Source organism: Phascolarctos cinereus, unplaced genomic scaffold, assembly GCF_003287225.1.
Source record: "Phascolarctos cinereus isolate Bilbo 61053 unplaced genomic scaffold, phaCin_HiC Scaffold_3;HRSCAF=262, whole genome shotgun sequence".
NCBI lineage: Eukaryota > Metazoa > Chordata > Mammalia > Diprotodontia > Phascolarctidae > Phascolarctos > Phascolarctos cinereus.
In genome coordinates, this window is record NW_027555736.1 from 105,939,759 (window position 1) to 105,962,039 (window position 22,281).

General features: G+C 37.8%; 1 protein-coding gene across 1 annotated transcript in view; it reads left to right on the plus strand.

Annotated features, from left to right (window-relative positions):
- The window catches only part of LOC110209593 (cilia- and flagella-associated protein 43-like), a 180,952-nt gene that overhangs the window by 153,005 nt on the left and 5,666 nt on the right, over positions 1–22,281 (plus strand). Inside the window, exons 32-35 of the mRNA XM_078151617.1 lie at positions 202–290; positions 2,752–2,956; positions 5,321–5,433; positions 9,849–10,008. Coding sequence (XP_078007743.1) covers positions 202–290; positions 2,752–2,956; positions 5,321–5,433; positions 9,849–10,008 — 567 coding nt within the window. The remainder of the gene's footprint in view (positions 1–201; positions 291–2,751; positions 2,957–5,320; positions 5,434–9,848; positions 10,009–22,281) is intronic.

Genomic DNA, 22,281 nt, shown 5'->3' on the forward strand with positions numbered 1-22,281 from the left:
AATATTTTAATCCATTATTAAATTCACCATTTAAAAGAAACTGGTGAATCCTTTTGCATAGTGAATGAGCATTCTCTAACATATATGTTTTCATATGTTACTATTAGAATGAGACACAACAGAATTTTGAAGAAGATATGTCAGTAAATAAAAGGTTTCACAATAAGCTGCATTTCTAGTGATAATATATTTTTCCTACAGGTTATAGAACGTGGATTTAAAAAAGAATTTGCTGAACTTAGCAGTCATCATGCCGAATTACTCTACAAACTATTTAAACGCCGGCCAAGGTTAATTTCCCTTTTCTTTGGCCTTTAGCCCTTCGTTAGTATCTTTCTTAAGAATTGTTTTTGGCTCAATTTGACTCAATAAGGAGAATCAGAATTTATTTTTCCAGTATACAAAAATATCTGGTGCAACATCTAAGCAAATGGATTAAAATAATACAATTTTAGACAAATGATTGAGCTCATAAATGAACCTTATAGTTTAACATTGTAAGTAAGCCAATTTGGTGCATGAAAAAATGGAAAGAAAGCATTGGCTGAGTCAGCTTATGCTGACTATGTGCAAGCATTGAGGATAGAAGTAGAAAAGTAAGATAACCTTTGTTCTCAAGGAGATCACATTCTAATAATGTGATGACTAAAAAGGTTTAAGAGAATCATTTCTGGGTAATTTAATAATTTTATTAATAAGGCCAGCAGGTTATTAGTAAAAGGATGGTCATTTGGCCATGTCTCTTAGACCAAAGACCCCTAATTGGCAGTGGGGTCACAATTTATATGCCCTTTGAAGAGTAGGTGTTCCTGAGGGTTGACTGTCAACTCGGGTTGGTTAACACAGTGTGGGAGGTGAGGACTATATTAAAATTAAGGTCTTGGGGTACATGACTTAGGTCACTCAAATCTTGGTCAAAGAGACATCAATTTCTATATCTCATTCCCCAGACCTGAGCAATGAGCAAGAATACACCCATTAGCCCAAACTTAGAATTTCTTTTACTGTCTGATTAGATCTTGACCTGGGTAAATCTTTAAGAGAGATTTCCCTTGCTCCTTATACAGTAATTAGTTATTAAATATAAGATAGAAATGTTCATTTCTCACAAATAAAGAGAGACAACATATAGAAAAGATTTCAGCTACAAGTCATATATCAAGATCCAGTGTTCTTTAGGACACAGTGTGAACCACACGTGCTAATGTCTTTTCTTTAGTACAAGGTTTTGAACCACTTGATAGTGCCAAGGACTTTGGTTGTTCTTCAGTGGCTACTGAACCAATCATCTGTCTTAAGCATAATTCAACATATTTTTAATATATTTTTGAAATTGCATTTAATCTTAATAGTACAAATAATGACTGTAGTTTGTTTTCACAGTTTAAAAGTGATTTGTTACATATTTGTGTATGTGGTACTATTCTATTCACATTTGCCTACTAAAGCTTTCCCTTTGGTCATGTTGTAAAGGTTTTACTACACTCCTAGAAGAGCTGTATGGTACAGTGGATAGAGCAGTAGGCCTGGAGTCAGGATGACCAGAGTTCAAATGTAGTCTCACATATTTGCCAGCTGTGTGACCCTGGGCAAGGCACTTAACCTCTGTTTTCATCAGCTTCCTCAACTCTAAAAAGGGGATAATACCTCACAATGTTGTTGTGAGGATCAAAGGAGATAATATTTGTAAAAAGTGCTTAGTGATTAGCACTTAATAGGTGTTACATAAATGCTTATTCTCTTCTCCTTCCCAGTATACATGCATAAGGCATTGAATGTAATCTTAAAAGAAATCTAAAATAATTTTATACTGAGGAGAATTGCATTGAAACCATTTAACACTAATTTTTATAATTATATGTTCTAATTTCCATTATTCCTAAATTAGAAGGAATATGATCTAATGATCAATCAATCAACATTTATTAAGCACTTATTTATGTGTCTTGTCTAGACACATAAGATAAGGAGGATATATAGGAGTCTAGAGGATTTTTTTTTGTAGCTCCACTAACAGACTTAAACTTGGGACTATTAACTTGAAAAACTTAAACTCTCAATGTCTTAGTTTGTCCATGTTTAAAAATACATGCAGTTAATACTATTCTTTTCACATATAATCTAGTATCTTCAAAGATTCATAGGTTCATAGGATTTTGAGCTAGAAGGTACCTTAGAGATCAACTGCAAAGGATACCTTTTCCTAAGTGATGAACTCAATTTTGTCTCATCTTTGTTGGAAGAACTGGAATATTACTTTATAAGCACAAGCCAAGAAGAGCAGTATAATCAGTCCTCCCACTCCATTCATAGCACTGGAATAAATATCGCAGGTGATTTTCCAACAAAGTAGATATCATTGAAAGGATAGAACAGGGAGGGGTTCACTCTAGCATTTCTTCCAAGCTGAGTTTTTATAGAAGATTTCTCTCTCCTCTTCCTGAATCATCCCACATAGATAAATCTCACATACATACCTAACTGTGCACATAAAGAGAGAGGGGCCTTTTCAAACCCATGATAGTCTCTGGGCTTTTACAAAGAAGGATTCAAAGGGAGTAAAAGAATGTGTTTCTTCCTGTGGTCTGTCCTGAAAAGGAAGCCCAGGAAGTTTGAAATCTTCAGGTTCTCTGGCAGAAGGAAGAAGACATAGCATCTTATTAAGATTCCTACTTAGTATTCAAACTTTTAACAGGAATATGATCTTACTTTGTCTTGGAAGACTTACTATGAATTTGTTGATAATCCCAGGATGCCAAGGCAAAGAGCACATGTAGAGTGTACTTCTCCTTTTGGCGATCGCCTCAGGTCTGGCAAAGTTAAGGATACCCTTGCCCAAATCATGAAAGCCATGGATGATTTGGATGCTCCTCATCATATGCCAGAAGGCTTAGATCCTGAGGTCTGGCAATATTTATGTGCTGCAAGACGCACCAAAATAGAAAACGAACAGAAGGTAATATAGTTTTAATTTTACTTTTGCTTATTAATATGAAATATGAAGGGTGGGAAATATGGCATATCTAGGAAGACATTGTCAATGTGTTGGTTTTGCTGAACTCCTTTTTTACTTCTTTCCTAAACTTTGTTACAAGGGAGAGCTTGATGAGGAAAAAATATATATTCAGATATGAGTGGCGGCTAGAAGGTGCCATAGTACATGGAGTGCTGGACCTGGAGACATTAGCTGTGTGATTCTGGGCAAGTCAATTAATTGCTATCTGCCTGGTTTCCTCATTTGTAAAATGGGGATGAATAGCATCTACCTCCCAGGGTTGTTGTGAAGATCAAATGAGATAATATTTTTAAAGCCCTTAGCACAGTTCCATGGCATATAGTAGATGCTATAGAAATTTTAGCTATTATCATCATCATTATTATTATCATCCTGATATAATAGCTGATAATACTGGAGTGATACAACGAAGTCTAGAATCCTGAAGTCTGAGCTCAGAGAGATTGCCAACTATCACTAGATGAAACAATCAGAATACAAAAAAAGATTTTGACAAGCTAGACTATTACATTTAATCTAACAAGATAAAATTTAATAGGGATAAATGTAAAGTCTTACCCTTTGGTTCAAAAAACTGGCTTCATAGGCATAAGAGAATCATGTTTAAACAGATATTCATCTGAAAAAAGATCTGGGGGTGGTAACAGACTTCAAGCTCAGCAGGAGTCAATAGTGTCACATGGCAGCCAAGAAAGCTAAAGTGATGATCGCCTGCATTAAGAGAGGCATAAGGAAAACCAGAATTTTTTTCTAATATGCAAAAATATGTGGTGCAACATCTAAGCAAACTGATTAAAATAATACAATTTTAGACAAATTATTGAGTTCATAAATGAACCTTGGCCAGACCACATTTGGAGCACAATGCTCATTTCTGGGCATTGATAATCATGAAAGTATCCAGGGGAGGGCAAGTAGGATGGTGAATATTGCCTTGAGTTATTAAAGAAGGATCAGTTGTGGGGCAACTAGATGACGCAGTGGATAGAGCACTGGCTCTGAAGTCAGGAGGACCTGAGTTCAAATCTGGCCTCAGACCAAACATTTGACAGCTTACTAGCTGTGTGACCCTGGGCAAGTCACTTAACCCCAATTGCCTAAAAAAAAAATTCTAAAAAAAGAAGAAGGATCAGTTGAAGGAACTAGTTAGCTTAAAGAAAATTAAACTCAGAGCTTTCTTCAAGTGCCTAAAGAGCTGTCATGTGGAGGAGGAATTGTTCTGCTTGGCTCTATAGGGCAGAACTAGGAGTTTTGAGCAAATTAAAGCTTGATGTAAAGAAAAACTTCCTCAAAATGAAAACTACCCAAAATGGAATGAGTTCTCCCAGGAGGGTGTGGATTATCCTGGGGACTCCTTGGGGTGAGGGTTTGGAGGAGGGCTTCTTTCTCATGTATGGTTTGGACTAAATGGGTCATTAGGGTCCCTGGTCATTCTGAAATTCTGGTGATATTATCCTAGATTTGGTGGTTATGTGAGTCTACCTGACTAGACTTGTGGTAATGAGATTCTTGTCTATTCTATTAGAAAGGTTTTTTTCTCTTTTTCAGGAAGCCACAAAGAAAAATTGTTTGGTTTAAATGGATATACTAGGTATTATTCTTTTACTAAGTTGTATTTTATAGAATGGGAGAGATGAAAAACCAGTGAGGTTGACTTGAAGAACATTAGAAGGATGCCTTCCCCTTCTCACCCCCTCAAAAAACCCTACTGAGCATAATGGATAGATAGCAGACTTTGGGGCTCCATCTCTGACACCTACTGGCTTTGGAGGGCTAGATAAGCCACTTAACCTTGTAGTGTTTTAGGCCAAGTCTTCTTAAACTTTTTCTACTTGTGACCACTTTGGCGCTTCATAAATTGCGGGTCTCTACCCCATATGGGATCATGACAATAGGTAACAGAGAAGTTACAGAGAATACACTTAACTATATTGTCGGAATTTTCTCACCTGGGAGAGTTAACTATATTAATGAAAACAGACCCAGTGTCTCTCTCTGTCATTAAATGCAGAGTCATTAACATATGACCTATCATCTTTTGAGTTATGTTGGAAACAAATTCCAAAACTAGAAGCCAGAAGAAAATCCTATTACTTGCGTATTTCATTTTCATCAGAAAGAAATTTGATACCCACTCCAAGTACTGGCAGAGAATGTCAAAGAAGTTTCAGTTACTTGACATAAGTAGGTAGTGAGTGAGAAGAGTAATTTATTTTTGGTAATACAACTTACTAGTTCTTGTTACAATAAAATTATTTTTCCAAAAAAAGTCACTGAGAAGGTTGTGCTTTGGTTTTTGTTCAGGTAAAGCAGAAAACGGCTGATTTACTGGAAATGCAGGCCTTCCTCCGGAAGAGAATTGAAGATGATGAAAAGGTTCAAATGGACATTGACAAAATTTTCCAGGAACAATTTATGTAATATAACTATTGATTCTTTCAGTCACTTTCATATATGCCTATTTTAAATTATTTTAATTTGGAGGTAAATCTCCATAGTACAGGAGACTAACATCAGCTTAAGTGGACAAAACCTTAAAGTACTTCATTATTATTGTGACCCAGGGCTTTGAGAACTCAAACCTGAGATGAGATTATATGAAATCTGATATTTCAGCTTGGGATTTTTTGACCTGCCCCTTTGCTGTTCTCATTATTGTAAAGTATTCTTAATGTTTCAGTGCAGGTTTTTTTGGCTAACTTCACACAGGGTAAAAATAATAATAAAAATAAACAACAATGAAGTCCTGACCAGGTCCTGGGCTGGTTGCTGGGGATACAAAGCCAGACATGCCTTGCTTACAAAGAGCTTATATTCTGTATAGGCAAGTACACATATAAGTAAATGAAATGTGTGTGTATCAGAAAAGGACTCAGTAGGGGCAGCTAGGTGGCACAGTGGATAGAGCACTGGCCCTGAAGTCAGGAGGACCTGAGTTCAAATCCAGCCTCAGACCAAACACTTGACACTTACTAGCTGTGTGACCCTGGGCAAGTCACTTAACCCCAATTGCCTAAAAAAAAGAATAACATAACATAATAGAATTAGTATAATACATTATAGCATAATGTTGCATATTATATGACATGTGATATATGACGACATAGCATATTATATTATGTAATATCACATAATATAATGTGATATGATATAATGTAATACAACATAATATAAAAAAAAGAAAAGGATTCGGTAAAAGGTAAAGTAGCTGATCTTAGAAAAAAAACCCTCAAGATTCTAATAAATGGAGTTGAGAAGGAAGTGCCTCCCACGTATGGGGAACAACAGTAAGACTAGTTTGGCTATACCATATAGGCTGTAAAGGATTTTATATGCCAATTGTGGATGTTTGTATTTGATGCTATAGGCAACAGGGTATAGGCAGCGAGTTGGTACACTGGATAGAGTGCCAGCTAAAGTCAGGAAGACTCATCTTTCTGAGTTCAAATCTAGCCTCAGATACTTCTAGCTGTGTGACCCTGAGTAAGACACGTAAAGTTGTTTTCCATTTCCTCATCTGTAAAACAAGGAAATGGCAAACCACTTTAGTATCTTTGCCAAGAAAACTCCAAATGGGGTCATGAAAAGTTGGACATGACTGAAACGACTGAACAAGAGTTTATTGAAGGGGTGGGAGTTGTGTGTGACACACGCAGACCAATGCTTTAAGAATAATACTTTGACAGGTAAAGAATAGATCAAAGAAAGGACAAACTTTAGGCAAGGAGACCATTTAATAGACTATTGCAATTAATAGGCTAATGCAATAATCCAGGTGAGATGTATGAGGGGTTGAAGTAGCCTGGTGACCATGTAAGTGGAGAGAAAGGATGAGAAAGATGTTGTGGAAGTCAAAGATTTGGTTTCTGATTAGATATTTGGGGTGAGGAAGAGTGGGTATGTATCTGAAGCTGGAAAGCTGTGTGTTTGAAAATATTTTAGTTACTACAAAGAAATAGGTAAGTTCAGACAAGAAATTAACCCCAATTGCCTAAAAAAAAAAATAGGTTTAGAAGAAAAGATAGTGAGTTCTATTCTGGACATACTGAATTTGAAATGCCTACAGATATCCAGTATAAATGTCTAATGGGTAGTTTGGTGATGTGGGATAGATGCTCAAGAGAGAGATTTTGACTGGATTTATAAATCTGTGAGTCATCAGATTAGAGGTGACAACTGACTGATGAAGTCACCAAGACAGTTTAGAAAAGAAGTAGAAGCCAGTACAGTGCCTTGGAGTATAGCTACAGTTAGGTAACATGATATGAATGTAGGATAATCCATCATTAAAGGAGAATGAGGAGTGGTCAGATAAGAGGAGAGAAACAAGAGGAAACAGTGACATGAAATCACAGAAAGAAAAGGAAACTCAAGAGAAGAGAAGACAGTGGCCAACAGTGTCAAATGCAGCACTGCATTCAAGAAGGATGAGGATTGATAAAAGGCCTTTGGATTAGGAAATTAAGAGAACGTTGGGAGAGAGAAATTTCAATTGAGCTGATGAGGGTGAAAGCCAGATGGCAAAGGTGAGAGGAAAGATAGTGGAGGCAATGAATGTAGATAGCTTTTTTGAAATTTGGTTGTAAAAAGGAGAGAGAGAAGATAATAGCTTGAGAAGACGGTAGGATCTAGTAAGGGTTCATTAAGGATGAGGATGACTCACATTTATACAGCTTTTTTTAAAGTTATGTAGCCTTTTAAAGCTTTAAAATATTTATATAGCCTTTAAAAACATTTTTCTCATAACAATCCTGTGTAGTAAGTAGTATGTTATTCCCATTTTACAGACAATAATAATTTATACTAACAAAAGTTTAGCAATTAGAAAGTTGAGTCCTTCTCTAGTTTAATGGTCTCCAAATTTTTCCAATTGCACTTTTCTATGAGTAAAATATTTTTTGAACATGACCTGACAATATATGTATATTTCCCAGTTTACAAGTCAAATTATCATACTACTGCACTATGAATTGTGTACATTACAAAACTTGCACAAAACTAGAAATGAAAAGGAATGAGATAAAATTAAATAACATTTGATCCCAGAATAGGAAGCCACTGATATGTATCAAGCAGGAGAGTGACATTAGGAAGATGACAGCTTCCTGGAGCATGGATTGGAGAGGGAAGCGTAGCAAGAACAATTAGGAATCTATTGCAATAGTCTAGATGGGAGGTGATGAGGACCCGAACTATGGTAGTGGCTGTGTAAGAGAGAAGGGGAAAGATTTGAGACTTTGTGGAGACAGAAAGAATAGGATTTAGAACCTGATGATGTATGAGATATGGAGAATTTAGTGGTTAGGAGTCTAAATGACACCAAGGATGAACCTAAGTGACTGGAAGGATGGAGTGCTCTTGCTAGTGATAATGGGGAGATTCAGAAATAGAGGTGGTTTGAGGGGAAAGATAATACAATCTATGATGTGGTTTGAAGAACATCCATGCCAACTAATTCTTTGAGACTCACTATGTCCCACCAAAAATGATTTTCTTATCTACCACTACCTCAGAGTATAAAATTAGTCAAGGGATACAGAGCCATTGAGGGGTGCCTGCTATTGCCTGCTATATTCAATGTAATGATCCAAGGGGCAGAGAGTGGATATGTTGCTGTGGGGAGAATTTTCCCAGTGGCACTTTTCTAGCTAATGGTTCAAGTGTCCTGGTCAGCTGTTTTGAGAGGCCCACACAGGGGCAGATAAGGAGAGGTTAGGAGTCTGACCAGCCAAGGGAGAGGGTGGAAAAGGGAAATATGGTTATGGTGAAGATTGGCTATCATGGGGAGGGGGGGATAAGATCCATCTTCCCACTCTCCAACTGGACCCCTTTGAGCTCATGCCTCCACTTCAGAAAGTAGTTAATAAAATGTAAATTGCCAGTCAAATTAGTCAATTTACCCTCTTTTTCTTTAGTAGCAGTTTTTTGGACTTGAATTATTCTAGATAATTGCTTCAACTCTTAGCTCAAATTTTCCCATGTTCATAAAATTTAATGAATCTATAATTATAGTTGACATGCAAATTTACCACTATGGAAATCTCCTGATTAATCATTAAAGCTTCACTGTAAGGAGCAGCTAGTTGATGCAGTGGATAGAGCACCTGCCTTGGAGTCAGGAGCACCTGATTTCAAATCTGGCCTCAAACACTTACTAGCTGTGTGGCCCTGAGCAAGCAACTTAAGCCTGGTTGCCTAAAAAAAAAAAAAAAAACAACCCCTTTACTGTAAGAAAAACAAACTACTCAGCAATTTAGTAATTTGGTAAAAGGCAGGGTAAAGCAAAGATTTTAACATATTTTATGCCTTTTTACCAAATTGCTGAGTAGTTTGTTTTTCTCACAGTTTGGGTTTTCTTCTTCAGATTTAAATCATTTTTGACAGAATAAAAATTTGACTAGTCAAGTATTCTTAATCCTAGAATAATATTTTATGAACCCATTTATGTCCATACCATGCTTTAATAACCCACACTGAATAGAAAGAATGATTATAGCTACTTATGTGAAAACTGATTTGGGGGGAAGTGTCCTCATTATTCAAGTGTTTTGAAAGTTAAATGGCTTAACATGTTCAGTCAATCAACAAGTACTTAGTATGCACCTAGTAAATGCCAGGCAATGCACTAAGCATTGGACATGAAGAGTCTTTCTCCTAAAAGAGCTTATGTTCTAGTAAGGGAGACAACATGTATATAGAAGGTATGTAGAAGACATGCTACAAATAAACTACAAGGTAGCCTTGGAAAGACTTCTCATTTAGTTACTCAATTACATGTAAAAAAAATAGAGAGCAATAACTACAAATTGTTTCTCATTCTTTCTCATCTTAGATTACGCAAGGATAAAAGTAATTATCAGGCAGATCTCACAGTTCAATTCCTATTTAAACAAGGACAAGTGGAAACAGAAAATTTCCTTTTTTCATTAGAATACTCTGACTCTGTTATGATTACCAGGAGTATAATTGAGGATCTGAATAATTCAATCAGGGTAACTATGAATTTTCGGGAAGAGGAAACACTGTAATTGCTATATGAATTAAGAATAATGTTTTTCCTTGTTTAATTTTCACCTTTTCCCCTTCTGTTTTTTTTAAATTTCATTGCTACCTTTTGTTTTTATATCATTTTCATTTCTGAATATATCCCACCCTCCCCACCTACTGAGCCATCCTTAGACTTAAATGGTATTTTATTTTTCCCCCAGTTACATGCCAAGAAAATTTTTAGCATTCATTTGTACAAGATTTTAAGTTCCAAATTTTTCTCCTTTCCTCCCTCTCCTCCCCTTTTCTGAAAATGGTAGGCAGTTTGATATAGGTTATACATGTGCTATCATGTAAAAAATATTTCCAAATTAGTCACCATTGTGAAAAAAGAAGCAGATCAAAATGGAAAAAAAAAACCATGAGAAAGAATAAAATAAGTGAAAAAATGTGCTTCCATCTGCATTCAGAGTTCAACAGTTCTTTTTCTGAATATGGATAGTATTTTCCTTTGTGAGTCCTTTGTACTTGTCTTGGATCATTGTGTTGCTGGAAAGAGCTGAGTCATTTATAGTTGATTATCACACAAATGTGCTGATACTATGTACGATGTTTTCCTGGTTCTGTTCATTTAATTTTGCATCAGTTCATACAAGTCTTTCCAGGTTTTTCTGAAATCTTCCTGTTCATCATTTCTTATTGCACAATAGTATTCCATTACATTCATATACCACAGCTTGTTTAGCCATTCCCCATTATCTCAACTTCCAATATTTTGCCACCACAAAAAGGGCTGCTACAAATATTTTTACACATGTAGACCCTTTTCCTTTTTTATGATCTCTTTGGGATACAGACTTAGTAGTGGTATTTCTGGATCAAAGGGTATGCACACTTTTATAGCCTTTTGGGCATAGTTCCAAATTGCTCTTCAGAATGGTTAGATCAGTTCACAACTCCACCAACAGTGCATTAGTCTCCCAATTTTCTAACATTTTCTCCAGCATTTACCATTTTCCTTTTCTGTCATATTAGCCAATCTGATAGGTATGAGGTGGTACCTCAGAGTTGTTTTAATTTGCATTTCTCTAATCAAAAGTGATTTAGAGCACTTCTTCATATGTCTGTAGATAGCTTTGGTTTCTTCATCTGAAAACTGACTGTTATTTATCAATTGGGAAATGGCTTGTATTCTTGTAAAGTGAGTTATTTCTCTATATATTTGTAAAATGAGGCCATTACTGGAGACACTGGCTGTAAAGATTGTTTCCCATCTTTTTGCTTTCCTTCTAATCTTGGTTGTATTGGTTTCATTTGTACAAAAGCATTTTAATTTAATATAATCAACATTATCTATTTTATATTTTGTAATGCTCTCTATCTCTTGTTTGGTCATGAATTCTTCCCCTCCCCATAGATCTGACAGGTAGACTATTCCTTGCTCTTCTAATCTGCTTATGTCTAAATTTATGTTTTATCCTTTATGTCTAACTCATGCCAAAGGTCTGTCATATCTAACTTTTCTAATATTCTATTTATCTCCTTAGCTTCTTTCTTGTTTATATTTTGCTTGAATTTATCGAGTTCTGAGAGGGGACAGGTGAGGTCCCCCACTAGTGTAATTTTGCTATTACTTCCAATAACTCATTTAACTTCTCTTTTAAGAATTTGGATGCTATACCACTTGGTGCATATATATTTAGCACTGATATTGCTTCATTGTCTATGGTACTTTTTATTTAGCAAGATGTAGTTTCTTTCCTTATCTCTTTTAATTCGGTCTATTTTTGCTTTTACTTTATCTAAGATCAGGATGGCTATCCCTGCTTTTTGTTACTTCAGCAGAAACATAATAGATTCTTCTCCATTCCCTTACCTTTACTCTGTGTGTGTGTGTGTCTGCCTGCTTCAAGTGTGTTTCTTGTAAACACCATATTGCAGGATTATGGTTTTTGATCCACTCTGCTCTTCACTTCTGTTTTATGGGAGAGTTTGTCCCATTCATATTGTAGTTATGATTACTGCCTGTGTATTTCTTCCTCCTGTATGTCCTCTCTCTCTCCTTTCACCCTTTCCCTCCTCACCAGTGTTTTGCTTCTGTCTACCACCTTCCCTGATCTGCCCTCCCTTCTCTCAGTCCCCACCCCCCCTTTTACTTGATCTCTTCCCCTCCTACCTTCCCTGTCAAGTAAGATAGATTTCTATGTTCAACTGATTGTGTATATGATTCCTTCTTTGAGCCAATACTGATGAGAGTAAGGTTCAAGTGATGTTTGTCACCCACCCTCCCATTTCCCCCTCCATTGTAATAGATCTTTTGTACCTCTTCATTCTTCCTCTCCCTACCTTCTGCACCCAGTGTACTCTTTCTCATCCTTTAATTTTTTATGTCATTCCCTCAAATTCACCTTATACCCATATCCTCTGTCTATGTATATTCTTTCTAGCTGTACTATTAGTAATACAATTTTTAAGAATTACAGGTATCATCTTCTTGTGTAGGGATGTAATTTAGCTTTGTTGAATTGCTTATGTTTTCTTTTTCCTTTTTACCTGTTCACACTTCTCTTGGGTCTTGATATTAGAGGTCAAATTTTTTTATTTAGTTCTGGTCTTTTCCTTATGAAAGCTTCCAGTTTTTCCTATATCATTGAATAACCGTTTTCTTCCTTTAATGTTTTATGCTTAATTTTGCCAGGTAAGTGATTCTTGGTTGTAGTTTTAGCTCCATTGTTTTCCAGAATATCATGTTCTATGACCCCCAATTCTTTAATGTTGCAGCTGCAAAGTCCTGTGTAATCCTGACTGTGACTCCCTAATATTACAATTGCTTCTTTCTGGACACTTGTAGGATTTTTTCCTTGACCTGATAGTTCTGAAATTTGGCTATAATGTTCCTTGGAGTTTTTATTTTGGGATCTCTTTGTTGTGATAGTGGATTCTTTCAGTGCCTACTTTGCTCTCTGGTTCCAGGATATCAGAGTAGTTTTCCTTCATAATTTCTTGAAAGATACTATCTAGGTCCTTTTTTGGGCATTATGGCCTTTAGGTAGTCCAATGATTCTGATATTGTCTCTTCTGGATCTATTTTCCTTTTTTTTTGTTTTTTTCCCCCTCTTTTGGCTAGGCAATGGGGTTAAGTGACTTGCCCAGGGTCACACAGCTTGTATGTGTTATGTGTCTCAGGCCGGATTTGAACTCAGGTCCTCCTGAATCCAGGGCCGGTGCTCTATCCACTGAGCCATCTAGCCCTCTCCTGGATCTATTTTCCAGGTCAATTGTTTTTCCCATAATATTATCCCCATTTTACATTTCCTTCCATTTTTTCATTCTTTTGAATTTGTTTGATTGATTCTTGATGTCTCATATAGTCACTAGCTTCCACTTGCTCAATTCTGACTTTTAAGGAGTTATTTTCCTCAATTAGCTTTTGTACTTTCTTTTCCATTTGGCCAATTGTAGTCTTTAAGGAGTTGTTTTCTTCAGTGGATTTTTTTTAATCTCCTTTTCCATTTGGCTAATTCTACTTTTAAAGAAGTTTTACAAGCTGTTGACTCTTTTTCTCATAATTCTTTTGCATCACTCTAATTTCTTTTCCCATTTTTTCTTCTCCCTTTCTTATATGACTTTTAATCTCCTTTTTGACCTCTTCCATAAGTTCTTTCTGGGCTTGAGACCATTTCCTGTTTTTCTTTATGGTTTTGCCCATTGGTGTTTTGACACTGTTGTCGTCTTCTGAGTTTGTGTCTTGGTTTTCCCTGTCACCATAATAACTTTCTATGGTCAGATTCTTTTTTTGTTGTTTTTTTGTTTGTCTCTCTCTTTCTTTCTTTTTTTTTTTGAGCTCTGTACCCAGAGAAGAAGGGGCACAGTCTCAAGCTTCTCGTGCCAGTGGCTACAGGCCCTGTCTCTTTACCTGGTGTTTCACTGATGTTGCCCTGAGGCACACAGGGGACTGTCATGTCTGGTGCTGTGCTGAGGGAATGGGGTGATGGGTGACTGGTGCTGCTGGAGGCCATAGGGGTCTAGCAGCTTACCTGGTGCTGAGCTGGGGTCCTAGTGGTGGTGTCTGGCATGTGCTTAGGGGTGTGTCTGTGTTTCCCCCTGGCTACACTGAAACACATGAAAATCTGGCCTAGTTTCTTGTCATGCTAGAGGACGCCTGTTTGCCCAGGGCTGTGCTGAAGCACATGGTAGTTCTTGGAGCTGGAATCTGCTGGTTCCCCTGGCTATGCTAACGCACAATGGGAGTTCTGGTGTTGGTGTTTGCCTGCTCCATCATACTGGGGCTCAGGATCTCCCACTGGTTTGTTGATGTGGGGCTTGCTGCTAGTTTGCTGGGACACTTCTTGGAATGCATTCCCGTTTTACTGGAGCAAGACAAACCTTTCTTGCTGATCTTTCAAGTTTCCTAGGCTAAAAGATTGTTTCACCCTGTCTTTTTGCCGGTTGTGCTGTTCTAGGATTTGTTTTGGGGCACTATTTTATGGCTGTTTGGAGGTGAATATAGGAGAGTTACAGCAATTTACTGCTTATTCCACTTTGTAATAAGTTTAAAAAGGAAGAGTAAATAGAAAGCAGTCAAGCAAAATTAACCAACAGATCAATAATATGCAGTATGTACAATGTATTGCACCCATATTTGCCCACTTCTGCAAAGAAGAGAGGGAGGTACATTTTCTCAATTCTTCTCCAGACTATGCCCAGAGGGCTATAAAAATGTGCATACCCTTTGACTCAGCAATACCACTTCTAGGGCTGTATCCCAAAGAGATCATAAAAATGGGAAAAGGACCCACATGTATAAAAATATTTATAGCAGCTCTTTTTGTGGTGGCAAAGAATTGAAAATTGAGGGGATGCACATTAATTGGGGAATGGCTGAACAATTTGTTGTATATTAATGTAATAGAATACTATTATGTTACAAGAAATGATAAGCAAGCAGACTTCAGAAAAACCTGGAAAGACTTGTATGGACTGATGCTGAGTGAAGTGAGCAGAACCAGGAGAATATTGTATACAGTAACAGCCACATTGTGTGATGACTAACTTTGATAGACTTAGCTCTTCTCAGCAATGCAAGGATCTAAGAAATCTCTAAAAGTCTCATAATGGAAAATGCTATCTACATCCAGAGAAAGAACTGTGGAGTTTGAATACAGATGAAAGCATACTATTTGCTCTTTCTTTCTTTTGTTTTGTTTCATTTCCTCTTTCTTGTGGTTCCTCCTATTGGTTCTAATTCTTCTTTACATCATGACTAATGTGAAAATATGTTGAATAGGAATGTATATGTAGAGCCTATATCAGATTGCACACTGTCTTGGGGAGAGAGGCAGAGAAAATTTAAAACCCAAAAGCTTATGGAAGTGATTGTTAAAAACTAAAAATAAATTAATTTAAAAAAGCAAATAAGGAGAAAAAAATTCATCTGCAAGACAACTGGCCATTATAATCATATAGCATTCAGTTTCTCCTTTTGTTCTTTCCAGTTGCATTGTTGTAGTCATTGTGTATGTTGACTTCCACGTTCTACTTACTTCACTCTGCATCTGTTTGTGTAATTCTTCCCATCACTTGCTGAATTCTTCATATTCATTATTTCCTATGGAATAGCAATATTATAATACATTCCAGAGATAAAAAATTTGGTTAGCCATTTCTCAGTCTCATTTTCTTTCCATCTTACTTTGTTTCTAGTTCTCTGCTACCAGAAAAAGTCCTGGCTTGAAAATTTTGGTGTATTTAAGACCTTTTTTTTATAACTTTGACATCCTTGTTGTATTAGTTTATACAAAAGCTTTTTAATTTTACATCATCAAAATTGTCTTTTAACTTTTCTGATTATTTTGTTTGAGGAAGAACTTTTCTCCTGGACATTTCAGTAAAAAAAAAAAACCTGATCTCATTTTCTTTTAATTTTTTAAATGATGTGACTTCTAATACAAGTGGCATATACATTTTTTACCTTGTAAATGATATAATGTTAATCTAAATCGAATTTTTGTCAAACTGCTTTCCAATTTTCCCAAAAGTTCTTGTTGAATGGGGTGTTCTTCCTTGTTGGATTTAATTGTTTCTAATTCTTCCATATCCTCTTTGATCTTCTTTTTTCTTCTTTAACCAGTACCAATAATTTTGATAATTATTGTTTTATCATATAATCTCAGGTCTGGAAGTACTATTCCCTCTTCATTCCTTATTTTTAATTTCCCTTGAGATTTGAGACCTTTCATTTCTCCAAATGAAATTTGTTATTATTTTGTCTAGTTCTATAAAGTAGTCCCTTGAGAGGTTTAGTGCTACATCTATAAATTAATTTAGGTAGTAGGAAGAACCAGACAATAACCACAGTCACATCCCACTCTTTACACTCCCAGAATTGGAGGTCCTTTGAGTCAACTCAGTGACTTGGTGTTTTCCATCTAGAAGTAGGAGGGAACAGATAAAGAGGGGAATAAGAAGCACCTGGATAGGGATAAAGAAATGAAGGGAGCATAGTTCTCCCCTTGCTTTGTCCTCACAAAAAGCGGCATCTACCAATGCCTGGGCAAACATTGGGAACATTCTGCTTGTAGCTGACACTGCTAGAATTGGCGGCTACTGTTTTGAAGCAGGAAAAAAGTGGAGGGGAATATTAAGCAAGAGACATTCAGTTTTCTAGATTTTTTCTTGAAACACAAATATTATGGAGAAGATATATTTTTTGCAAAAATGTATGAGAAAATAACTTGAGTAAATATTTTGACTGACTTTCTAAAATTAACTTTTAATTCATAGTTATCCTGCTAACCAGTATGGGATATTTTTAGTCCCTTCCCATTTATCAATTGATAATCTTCACTCTAATAATAATTATAAAGAATATATATGTATAAAAGTAAAAGACATTGTGTAGTGTGAAATATTTTTATAATACCTAATATTTCTTAATCTAAAATCAGAGAGTAGAAGAATAGAGCAGATAGAATCAAAGGGAATGACTAAGATATATATATATCTTATATATATCATATATATATATATATATATACATATATATATATATATATATATATATATATATATATAAAATTAAAGTATATCTTAATGGTATGTAACACTAATGAGGCCAGGAGTAGTAGGCTCAGATTCTAAGTTGTGGAAATACAGACCAGAATGAATTGGTGTCCTTGCTCTATTGGTATAGTTATCTTGCTGGTTGAGATGAAGTAGGGAAACTGATTCCTCTCGCTTCAGCCCTTGCTGCCCCATGCCTCACAGTGGTTTATTTTTACTTCAATATTTGATGCATTCATGATCTCATTGAGGGGGGTGCTCCTTCCAAAAGTGCAAATTGCAAACCATTCATGCCTTCTAATCCTAACACATTTTGTCCATGTCCTCAGGTAAATACTCCACAGGAAGTAGGCCAAACATTCTGGTGGGCTTCTAGATTTATTGATATTGCATAGCTATTAATGGAGCTCAAGGGCTGTCCTTCATTATCCCTCATTCTTACCATATGACTGTCCTGCCTACCTCCTTTTCCAGGCAGTCATTCAATAAACATTTAATGTCTTCTATGTGTCAGACACTGTTCTAAGTGCTGGGAATATAAAGAAAGGCAAACGATAGTTCCTGCCTTTGAGGAGGTCACAATCTAATGGAGGAGACAACATGCAAACAATTAGGTACAAGCAAACTATATACAGAATAAATAGGAAATAATTGACAGAGAAAAGGCATTAGAATTAAGAAGGGTTAGGAAAGGCTTCCTATAAAAGGTAGAATTTTTTTTTGAGGTAATTGGGGTTAAGTGACTTGCCCAGGGTCACACAGCTAGTAAGTGTCAAGTGGTATCTGGTCTGAGACCAGATTTGAACTCAGGTCCTTCTGACTCTAGGGTTGGTGGTGCTCTATCCACTGCGCCCCCTAGCTGCCTCTAAAAGGTAGAAGTTTACCTGAGATTTGAAGGAAGCCAAGGGAAGCCAGGTGGCAGAAATAAAGAGGGAGAATGTTCTAGGCAGGGGAGACAGCCAGAGAAAATGCCTAGAACCAAGAGGAATGTCTTGTTCATGGAAAAAGAAGGAGGCCAGTGTCACTGTATCAGAGAGTAGGTGGAGCACGGGGGTGTAAGGTATAAGAAGACTGGAAAGGTGGGATGGAGGGTGGGGATGGACCTAGGATATGAAGAACTTTGAATACCAAAACAGAAGATTTTACATGTAATCCTGGAGGTGATAGGGAGCGACTGTAGTTTATTGAGTATGGGGGTGACATGGTCAGGTCCATGTTTTAGGAAAATCACTTAATTTGGCAGCCGAATGGAGCATGAACTAGAGTTGAGGAGAGACTTGGGGCAGGCATATCAACCACAAGGTTATTGCAGTAGTTCAGACAATGGAGATATGGAGACGGAGACACACACCAGGGTGTCAGAGGAGAGAGGGGGCATATTGAGAGATGTTGTAAATGTGGAATTAACAGGTCTTGGGAGCAGGTGGGATATGGAAGGTAAGAGAGTAAAGAGTCAAGGATGATATTTAGGTTTTGGGCCTAGGGGACTGAGAGAAAGGTGGTGCTCTTGATAGTAATAAGGAAGTTTGGAAGGGAGGAGGGTTTAGGAAGAAAGATACGTTCAGTTTTGAACATGCTGTCTGCTAGACATCCAGTTTGAGATTTCTGAAAGGCTGTTGGAGATATGAGATCCAAGGCCAGATGAGCTGGTTTGAAAATCATCAGCATAGAGATGGAGAGCACCACGTAGAGTATTATAGAGGGAGAAAAGAAGAGGGCCTAAGACAAAAGGACCCTTTGGGACACCAAAGTAGTCATTACCTAGATGGGGATCTGACGAGAGAGACTGAGAAGGAACAATCTGATAGGTAGGAGGAGAATTAGGAGAGAGGAGTGTCCCAAAAACCTAGAGAGAAAAAGATAATTAAGGAGAAAAAGATTATCAAAAATGTCAAAGGCTACAGAGGGGTCAGGAAGAATGAAGATTGAGAAAATGATATTGGACTTGGAAATTAGGAGGTCATTGCTAAGTTTGGACAGAGCAGTTTCCATGGAATGAGTAGGTCAAAAGCAGAATTGTAGTAGGTTAAGAGAAGAAGAGGAAACAGAGGCATCTATTATAGATGGCCTTCTCAAGGAGTTTAGCCACAAAGATCAGAAGATATATAGGATGATGGTTACAAGATTGAAAGGTCAAATAAGGGTTTATGAGGATGGGAGAGGCATGAGCATGTTTATAGTTATGAGGCAAGGAGATGAGAGATTGAAGATAAAGAGAGGGGATGGAGATAGGATGGAATGAGATCAATTGTGCAGGTAGAAGAGGTTAAGCCTGGCAAGGAGTAGGGCCCACCTCTTCATGTGAGACAGTGAAAGAGAAGAAAGAGTTGGCAGAAGGCATTGGGAGCTCTTGTCAAACTGCCTCAGTTTTTTTCAGTAAAATATGAGGCAAGATTGTTAGCTGCAAGGGTGACAGGAGGGGTGAGACATAGGAGGGTTGAGGAGGAATGAAAACAGGTTTGGAAAGGGTGTGGAAAGGTGTGGAATGGAACAAATATTTATGTAATGCTACTCTGTGTCAGGCACTGTGCTAAGTACATTTTACAAATATTTCAATTGATAATTTGAGAGTGGAGTAGTAAGCTGATAAGGGTGGTATAGAAGGATTAAATAGCAGCAGTAAGGACCCAACTGAGGTTAAGTAACATAAATTTGTAGTGGACCCAGTTAGAACAGTTGCATGATCTTCTCTACCTTCATTATGCAGCATGTGTGTATGTGTGAAAGCAGTGGATTCTGGGAGTGATTCAAAGCCTGGCAGGGTACATTTGGTCATATGATAAAGGGGAAAGAAACTCAAAAGTAGAAAATAATGTAGAGTTGAACTGGTTCATCAAGGGGTCAAGATGGGGAAAAGAGGAGAGAGTGGCAAGTTCAGGGGAGATGGCCTGGGAAAGAACTCAGGGGTCAAAGGATTGGAGGTCACAGTGTGGACAAAGAATAGGGTTTGCTATGGGAAGGCAGAAGGGCATTTGGAAAGTCAATAGGTTGTGATCAGAAAAGGGGATTTCAGGATTCTTGAATATGGAGGTGGCATATTTGTAAATGATGGTAAAATCAAGGGCATGACCATCTTTGTGTGTGGCAGAGACAGTCATGGAAAGTGAATAGGTTGGGGAACTGGGTGTTTGAGGGAGTATCAATATGTATGTTGAAATCCCCTAGTATAAGGGCATGAGTTGGGGAGGAGAGAAAAAATGTAAGCCAGGCATGGAACTCATTGAGAAAAGAAGAGGAGTGCCTTGGGGGTCTGTAAACAATAACTACCACTATTCTGATTGATTGGAAACTGTAGATTGTATGGATCTCAAAGGAGGGGAGGTTACTACATGATGGTAATAGAAGATAATCTGGAAGTGGCAAAGGGGAGTGAAGATTATTCTAATTCCCCTACTTCAACCAGTGAGTTGAGGAAATGAGTGAAAGTGCAGCCAGTACTAGAAGGGGTAGCCAGAAAGGCTGTCATTAGGTGGGAGTCAGATCTTAGTGACTGCCAGAAGATGGTAAGACAGAAAAGGAAAAGATTTAGATGAAGGCAAGTTTATTGCCATGGAGCAGGCATTCCAGAGGGTATGGTGGGAGGGATAGGTAGCATTTGGTTAGGACTTTAGGGTGGGAGGGTTAAATCTGGGAGTAAGAAATCATGTAGGGGCAGCTAGGTGGTGCAATGGATAGAGCACAAGCCCTGGAGTCAGGAGGACCTGAATTCAAATCCAGCCTCAGACACTTGACACTTACTAGCTGTGTGACTCCAGGCAAGTCATTTAACCCCATTCCTAGCTCCCCCCCAAAAAAAAGCCATGTAATGGGAAATGGGATTTGAATGACTTGCAGGGGTTCAGAATCACTGAGATTTGTGGTTGTAGGACCAGGTATGAGTATGTTAATCTTTAAATGAAAGGCACTTTTCTTCTTCCCAGAGTAGGCTGGAGATCAGGCAGGATACACCCACAGCATGATAGAACGTTCATGGTCAGATGGAAGGCCTCTTTTTTCTTCTCCTCTTCCCAGTGAAGGCTGGAGATTAGGCAGGAGATGGCTCAGCAGGAGATGGAAGTCAGGTCCAATCCCATGCTTCCTTTCCTCTTCCTCCTCCCTTAGGGGCCATGCACAGGAGATAGAAGGAGGTGGTCACATGCAAAGTTGAGCTTTGCTCCTCTTGGAGGAGGCTGGAGAAAGGTAAGGGCAGCAGGAGACAGAAGTCACACTTGGCCCAATGCTGCCTGTCCTTGCCTTCTTTCCTCAGTGTCATATAACTCCCTGATGATAACCTTTTAATCACTAGTAATATGCTGCCACATCTTCACACTCACCAGTGCTCTTCAGTAATCCGTAAGTTAATTTTAAGGAAACTGTGATTGATAGCCATATAGCATCACAAGAAGAGAGACCTTTGTTTGAAGAAAACACTTGAGGTCATTAAAAACACGGCAGGGTTTTCCAAGGGTAACCCATCTTACTCTTGTTTCCTATTTAACTCCAAGTCCAGGTTATTGTCAGTGTTGACACATGATATTTTTACAGATCTGGAGTCAGGAAGACCTGGGTTCAAATCTAGCCTCAGACACTTATTAGATGTGTGACCCTGGGCAAGTCTCTTAGGCTCTCTGTGCCTCAGTTCCCTCATCTGTAAGAAGTCAGCAAGCATTTATTAATAAGTAGCTGCTCTGTACCAGACACTGTGCTAAGTGCTGGGAATACAAAGAAAGGCAGGACAGTCCCTGCCTTCCAGTTCACCATCTAAAGGAGGAGACAACATACAAACACCTATGTATAAACAGACTCTAGATAGGATAGATAGGAAATAATTGACAGAAGCAAGGCACTAGAATTAAGAGAAATTGAGAGAAAGACTTCCTGTAAAGGCTGAATTTTAGCTGGGACTTGGAAAGAAGCCAAGGAAGTCAGGATGCAGAGATGAGGGAAGCATAGCAGGCATGGGGGACAGCCAGAGAAAATGCCTGGGGCTGAGAGATAGAGCATCTTGTTTATGGACAATCATGGGGCCATAGTCACTGGATCAGAGTACTAAAAAGCCTGGAAAGGCTTTGAATGCCAAGGAGAGTATTTTATATTTGATCCTGGAGGTGACAGGGAGCCACTGGAGTTTATTGAGTTTGGGAGTTGCACTTTAGGAAAATCATTTTAGTGGCTGAATGGAGGGAGGATGGACTAATACTAAAACAACCAGCCTCTCAGGATTGTTGTGAACATAA